The sequence below is a fragment of the Belonocnema kinseyi genome, chromosome 8 (genome assembly GCF_010883055.1).
Source record: "Belonocnema kinseyi isolate 2016_QV_RU_SX_M_011 chromosome 8, B_treatae_v1, whole genome shotgun sequence".
In the NCBI taxonomy this organism is placed as follows: domain Eukaryota; kingdom Metazoa; phylum Arthropoda; class Insecta; order Hymenoptera; family Cynipidae; genus Belonocnema; species Belonocnema kinseyi.
In genome coordinates this window covers 29,565,437-29,573,468 of record NC_046664.1, presented here as the reverse complement: position 1 = coordinate 29,573,468, position 8,032 = coordinate 29,565,437, and the positions used below count along the sequence as shown (strand labels likewise).

At 29.5% G+C, this 8,032-nt stretch overlaps 1 protein-coding gene across 1 annotated transcript in view; it reads left to right on the top strand.

Moving 5' to 3' along the window:
- LOC117177914 (ATP-dependent translocase ABCB1-like) overlaps positions 1-8,032 on the top strand; it is a 55,677-nt gene that overhangs the window by 23,994 nt on the left and 23,651 nt on the right. The window contains exons 11-12 of the mRNA XM_033369013.1: positions 3,599-3,766; positions 3,885-3,989. Coding sequence (XP_033224904.1) covers positions 3,599-3,766; positions 3,885-3,989 — 273 coding nt within the window. The remainder of the gene's footprint in view (positions 1-3,598; positions 3,767-3,884; positions 3,990-8,032) is intronic.

The window sequence follows — 8,032 nt, the reverse complement described above, 5'->3', positions numbered from 1 at the left end:
AAATACTGATATTTTTTATTATCTTGCACAGAAAAATGTATAAAAAGAATAAAAAGTAGCATTGTCTTGTCCACAATTAAACTATGTGCAATTTTATCACAATCCAACAGCTAAACTTTCAACTAAAATGATGAATTTTTACCTGGAATAGTTCAATTTTAAGGTAAAAAAAATCATTTTTAAGCTGAAAAAAGCAAATTTTTAACAAAATAGTTAAATTTTCAACGAAAAAGATGAATTTCAATTAAACTGAAGAATCTTCAACCAACAAATGAATTTATAACAAAAGAGTTTGACTTAAAATGCAGCAGTTGAATTTTCAACCAAATAGTTTAATGTAGATTAAAATAAAATGTTATTTTAACCAAAAACGGAATAGCTAAATTTTCAGTTAAAAAAATAATGTTCAACAACAACAAAGTGTTGGCAAAATAGTTAACGTTTTAAAGAAAGAGATAAATCTTCAACTAAATAGTTAAAGACAGATTCTTTAGTCCAGAATGAGAAAAAAATGTAAATAAATTTTTGAATTTTCAAACCAAAAAAAAAAGAAATTTTCTATACGATTCAATTTTCAAGCAAATACTTGAATTTTAAACTTAAAAATATCCATTTTCGACCAAAAATGTAATGACTAAATTTTCAGTTAAAAACATCAATATTTCATAAACAACATTTTGTTTAAAAAAAGTTAAATTTTCAAAATAAGAGATATATTTTTTAAAAAATACGAATTTTCAATAAAGCAGTTGAATTTTAAACTTTTTTTAACATAATAGTTTGAATTTAAAACAGGAGATTCATTTCCCACTAAAGTGTTGAATTTTTACCCCGAATAGTTTAATTTTTAGTTAAAAAATTAATTTTTACACAGGAAGAGTACATTTTTAAGGTTTTTTATTTTTCTTATTTTTTTATATTATTACTAAAGAGTTAAATTAAAACCAAGTAATCAAACATTAATTCAAATAGTTAAATTTTGAACTAAAAACGATCAATTCTTAACAAAAAATGGAACAGTGAAATGTCCATTTTAAAGATTAATATTGAGCAACCATTTTTTTGCAAATAGTTGAATTTTCAATAAAAGGAATGAATTTTCTACAAAATAAATGAATGACCAATCAAAAATTTACAGAAATTTTTCAAGCCGAAAAAACGAATTGTGTATACAACAATCAAATTTTTAACAAATAGTTTATTTTAAAACTAAAAAGGTTTATTTTTAACCAGAAATGGAATAGTTAAAAGTTTAGTCAAAAAATTAATGTTTCACCAAAAAACTAAACAAATTTGAGCAAAATGGTTTAATTTTCAACAAAATAAATAAATTTTTTAACCAAAAAGACGAATTTTGAACTAAAAAAATTCTTCACTCAAGACAAAAAAAAAATTCAGCCAAAAAATGAATTTTTAATACAACAAATGAATTTGAACGCCAAGAGCATAAATCTTTAATAAAAACAAAACTTTAAATTGCAAAGTTTGATTTTGAACAAGATTGTTGAATTTTTAACAGAATAATTCAATTTTTAAGCGAATAATAAAATTAATAACCAAATCAGATGGGTTTTCAACAAAGCATAAAACAGTAGACTTATCAACCAAAAAGAATTAACATTCGCTGTGAAAAAGAATATTTAAAAATGTTACACCTTAATTTCAGAAATTTAATTAAATTCAGAGATGAACTGAAAACAAGCAACAATGTATCTGGGTTCAAGTAAAGTTAACTGAAGTTGAGAAAACGTATGATATAATTCTGAGATTCAGATATAAATCTTCTTAAGTTCAGACAAATTGTTGCTAAATAAAACTTCGTCTCCGAATTTGAGTACATTTGTCAAATAAATATATATAATTTTTTGAGTATTCCTCTTTACTGTTACCATCAAATGGTTCATTTTCAAGTGAAATAGTTGAGTTTTCATTTAAAAAATGTAATTTTCATCCAAAAAAATGAAAATTTTACTATGGAAAATAATTTTCTTTTCATTCTAGAACTTTTTATAGATTTACCGAGTTCTAGCCCTACTACTTAAAGATTTAGAATTCTCTATGAATAACGAAGAATGTTTTAGTAATATTTCAATTTCGGGTTGTAATAAAAATTCAAAATTCCATATAATCGCCTATAAATCTCTATGGCCATATGGAAATTATTCTCTTACTTTAAAAAAGTGTTTCTTTAGATTTACGTAGTCAAAACTTAATAGTTTTTTTAGTGTTAGAAGGCCAATTTTTCTTCAAAATGTGAATTTTGACATTGCAATGTGCATGTAGACAACATGATAACAACTGACACCAGACATAAAAATTCATCATCGGGAATTATTCTTGAGTATTAGATCATTCTGATACGCAATTTGGTGGTCCAACAAAAAATCCGAAATCTGCATTAAAGCTTTACATATCATTTTAATCAAATTTCGGGTCCAAGTTTATAAACTAGGCATTTACTGTGTACATCAACAAAAATGATGAAAAATATATCTCTAATCTTTGTGAAATGTTAAATACAATATGGAGAAAGGATAGATAATCGTATTTACAGGCGTAGCCAGAAACTTTATTCTCTTCTTTGAATTGATTTCATTGCTATAAATACTCGACTAAAAAAATGTCCAATTGGGATCCTTTTGAAATCCCGGATAAATTCGTGCTAAAGTACTAGGCATGAGACAATTAGAACTCAACTACCACCATAATTCTTAAAAATGTTTAAAGGCCCAATTATGAACAAAAGTAGCTATCTGAAAAGTTCCATTTTTTTCGAAATTTTCACGAGCACTGATGGAATATTTTTGGGACGAAATTATAGATAAAGCCTCACTTTATCTTATTTTTACTTTGGAGCAGGACTTTTAAAGCACACAAGTACTAGAAAAGTTCCGCAAATTTTTGTTTTTAATTTTTGCAAGCGCTAAATAATTGTTGGCACAAAAGTACTACGAAAGTTACCTTCTATTTTTTTCGAAATTTTCAGCAAAAACTACTGCTTAAATAGGAACAAAGTGTCAGTAAAGTTCAAACTATAATTTGTTTTGCCAGTAGTTTTTCACGATAAAATTATCGAAAAAATCCCACTTATTTTTTTGTAGTTTCATTTTGTGCAGTACTCTTTTATGAAAAAATTAATAGAAAAGTAAAACCTATTCATGTCGGCACATGAATGAATCGGTCCGACCGTCGTACTTTTTCACGAGGTTCGAGACGAGATTCGAGCCAATATTCGTAAAGATATTCGAGGCAAGATTCAAAGCGAGAATCGAGGCGAGGTTCAAGGCGAGATTCGAGATAAGATTCGAGGCACATTTCTCGATGGAATTTGAAACGAGATTCAAGACAATGTGATCTCAATGGGACTTTTATTTCACTTGAGTATTCTGTATTTTTTCTGTAATATCATTTTATTAATATTTTTAAAGCAAATAAACGTTTCGAATTTTTGTTTTTCATTTTATATTATATATATAATGTAATTATTGCTTATTTCTACTGTAATTAGATAGATATATAAGATAAAAAATCTCTGGCAACGTATAATTTTAGAGTTTTTTACTTGTGCAATAACTTGCACAAAAGTGCAAAATTGTAGATTTTGAACGAGGATGATGACGTAATCATTTCAAAAAAGGCTTCGATGATAAAGATTTTGAATTTGAGTAAACCAGAATTTCCCTACCTAATTTCTGCCTCCTTATCATCAATTATTGTTGGGTGTTCTCCTCCGGTATTTTCTGTTCTTTTTGGAGATGTTGTGGGAGTAAGTAGTTCACATTGAATAACAAATTGAGGTTGTTCATTATTGACAATAATTTTTAAAACACAAAATAATGAAAAGTTTGATTAAAAAAAATTAATATCGAAATTTTTTTTTCTAGGAACTCTCAGAACCAGATACCGATGAAATTCGAAGTCGCACAAACATTTACTGCATATACTTCCTGGTAGCTGGAGCAGTTATTGCTGTGACCAATTTCGCGCAAGTGAGTGAAAATATTAATAAATTTTTTAAGGTTTTCAATTCTTTGGGCCAGGATTTTAAGGTGGTCCAAATTACTTTTTTTCTAGAGCGCAACGATCCCCACATTGCTTTCTAAATTCAAACAAAGAGATTGCATATTTTTGTTTTTTCGAAATTTTAAATTTAGCTAGTACACCAAACTCTCGCTTTCAGTCACCCCATTCTCAGCCTTCTTAGAACGGCTGGCTCAAGCAATTTCTCAGGGGCGTGGAGCGAGAGCGGTTGCAACATTATATATATATATTCACGTCGGAAACGAGACACTGTTTACGTTTCTATCCCCCCAAAATCAGTCCAAGGCCAATTGAAGGCAACCCCCGACACTTGACTGAAAGCGAGAGTTTGGTGTACCTTCGTGTTTTTAAAAATTTCCAATGTAAAAGGACTTTCCAACTAAGAATTCCATCTATTAATCATATGTACTTGTACAGATCTAGTAGTCTATACAAAAATCTAAATTATAAGAATAAATAGCTCAGTGGGTAACAGCAAATCAAATCAAATGTTCCGGTTTTATCCATCGAACATGCTTCTTAACCCGTAGAAAGCACACTAGTGTAAAAATCTCACCGGAAAATTGTTCAGTTTGCTGGCATTTGCGCAGGCACAGCTGCAACGGCTGATCCCCACTAGATTAAATATGTATTTGAAATATGCGTAATATATGTTAGATGTTTATTAGATTTATTAATTCGCACTAGTGTGCCTATAGAGGGTGCTTGAAAGGAGTGTTCCTTCCACGGGTTAATACATTAAAAATTTAATTTTTCAGCAAAAATATACAAGATGTTAAAAAATGTTAAGAAGAAAAATTTTTCATCTTAAAAATCTTAATTTTTTTCTATAAAACGCAAAGTTTTTTTTAATGTAAAAAATATAATTAAAAACAGAATTTTCTTAAAAAGTTTTTCATCTCACATAAATCTGCACATTTTTTGATAAAGCGCATAATTTTTGTTTAAGTCTTAACAAATTGAATGAAAAAGCATAAATTCCACTTTCTGGATGCACTATACAAGGTAAGTATACAAAACTAACCATCAAGAATTGTTTACCTAAAAAAGATCTACAAAGTTCTTATTCAATATTTTATTATAAGGACAGTAGTTTTTTTTTAAATGATAAAAACCATTAAAGATAAGAAATTGAAATGAATAGAAAAATGACGCAAAATGCAGTCCCGAACCGAGTTACAGAAATTAATATACATAATATACATTCACCATGATGAAGTTCAACATACAGAACATTTTTAATTGTGAGCGATAAAGCTTTAACCTAAAAAAATTCAAAATCACTAAATTACCATTTTCGATGATTAACCTTTAATTTGGAATTGTACGTGCAAAAACATAAGGGAAGAAAGATCAAGAAGAATGAGAAAAAGAAGTTAAAATAAAAATTTCGGAATAAAAAAGTATTCAATTTCTCTCCTCAGATGTAGAACATAATTGGTTTATTATTTATTTCGGTATTATAACAGTCGTAATTATAAATTAAAATGTAGCATTTATTTAGATAATAAATTCAAAACAGGAGACCATTTTTGTAGGCGCATGCCGCATAATGTACCTCCAGTGAACTCTTGCCCATTCCAAGGGCTGCAAAACGTAAACATTTGAGTATTTCAAGGATGGAGCTCCCCTCTCTGTAACCTAGTAGTGGGCTGATTTTGCGGTGCTTCAAGCTAGCACCTCCACAAAATAAATTCCCAAATTTCTCTGTAATTAAAAGAAAAAGTCAAAATCGTCAGAATTTTGGGCTTTATTGGGCTCTTCAACGAACCAACAAGCAATCTTCAAAAACCGCCGCTACGAAAAATAAAACTATCCCTTATGTAAAAACTCAAATTCGGAAAATACAAAGAACACCAGAATTTTTGGGCTAATTTTGGATTCTCGAATGCACCATACAACAAATTTATAAGCCGTCTCTATGTACAAGAAAACCAACCCATTAGTAGAAACTTAAACCCACCCTTCTTGGGCTTTCCAACGCTTGACATTTTTTTGGCAGAAACTACCCCTTCATCTGAAAAATCAAACACCTCTCTATAAACACAATTTCGAATTTTTATGGTGTCCAAAAATATCAACAGTGTACAGAGAGATTGGCTTTTCGCGTTAAGGGTAACCAGGGGTTGTCATTTAACATAAGAGGGTAAAGCCGAACAATCGGCGTTGGTATTTTTGAAGAGCGCAAAAATCGGAGACTCTAGTAACACTGTAAAATTCTAAAAAATATTATTTTTTGACAAAGTCATATCTGCCTGGTAACAAGGGGCTGGTTTTTTACGTTAAGGGATGGTACCAAAAATCAGTGTTGGTATTATTAAAGAGCCCAAAAGTCAGAGACTACATTTACGCTGTAAAATTTTAAAAAACCAGATTATTTTTGACAGTCATATTTGCCTGTTAAAAAGGGTCTGTTCTTTAAGATTAGGGGTTGGGGCCCAAGAATGGGTGCTGATATTTTTAAGAGCCTAAAAACCAGATACTTTTTTAACACTATAACATTCTAAAAAAAGATTATTTTTTCACAAAGACTCATCTGCCAGGTAACCAGGCCACTCCACTCGAAATTTGAATTTTCATAAAAAGTTGTGGAGCCCAAAAATCAGCAATTCATGCCAAAAAAGCCCAAAAAAAGCTAAAAATTCTGATGCAAAGAAATTTTGGAATTTCGTTTGTGGTGGTGCTAGATTGATGGACCTCTGATTTTATCTATCGGCATTTATTGGATGCCCCGCTCTTATAGCGATGCGCACGTTGAAAGCATATGTAAGTCCTTGCATTTGCGCATCCTGCATGCCAGTGTTTTTTAAATTTCTTTTTTTTTGACATACGAGCCGATCAAAAAAATGAAGGACGATGGAAAAGTTAATCAAGTGTTGTAAAAAATAGAACATTTCTTTGAAATAGTACCATTTGCCTACCGAAAATCAATATGATATATTAAAGAAATGACTAAAATATTTCGCAGAATATTAAGTTTGTAGCATGACGTCACGATTATGATTAGATAGATGGAAATGTTAGACACATCTTGACATTGGAATACACAGTTAACCCCAGGAATAAATTTTATCTTTTAATAAGATAAAAACGTTGCAGTACGTTTATCTAACGAGAGATGAAATTTATCTGGCGAAAGATAAAATTTATCTGAAAAAAGATCAAATGTATCTGATTAAAGATAAAGTTTATCTGGCGTAAATATTTGTTTGACATATGTTATATGTCAGACGGCTGCGTCTATGTTCATAGAAAAAATGTCCTTCATAAATTAAAAAATCCTCGCGGTATTCAATTTTAAAAATTCTCACTTTATTTCACCAATTTTAAACCCAAAAATCACTCACCTACACTTACTGAATACTCAGACTGCACTTTGGTTATTATTTAAAATTGAATACCGCGAAGATTTTTAAATTTATGAAGGACATTTTTTGTGAACATAGACGCAGCCGCCTGACATATAACAAATGTCAAACAAATATTTACGTCAGACAAACTTTATCTGTCGTAAGATAAATTTTATCTTTTTTTCAGATCAATTTTATCTTTGTTCCACATAAATTTTATCTTTTTTTAGATAAATTTTATCTTTCGTCAGATAAATTTTATTTTTCGTTGGATAAACGTGCTGCAATGTTTTTATCTTATTGAAAGATAAAATTTATTTCTGGAATTTACTGTATGCAAACGCCTTTTTGGAAAAAATATTCTAAACTTAAAAGTGAGTTATAAATCTAGTTTTGAATCATCTTCAATATTGTCTCCAATCACGAATCTCCTCTTGAATCTCGCATAAAAAATTCTCTTAAAACTCGTCCTAAATCTTGTCTTTAGTCGTGTCTTGAATCCTATTTCAAATTCTTTTTCCATTTCAATTTCTGTCTTGAATCTCGTCTCGAATTTCGTCTTGAAGATCGTTTTAAAATTGGTGTCGAATTCCTATTCTTGTCTTAAGTCTCATAAAAAAGTATACCGTGCAGACGCCCAA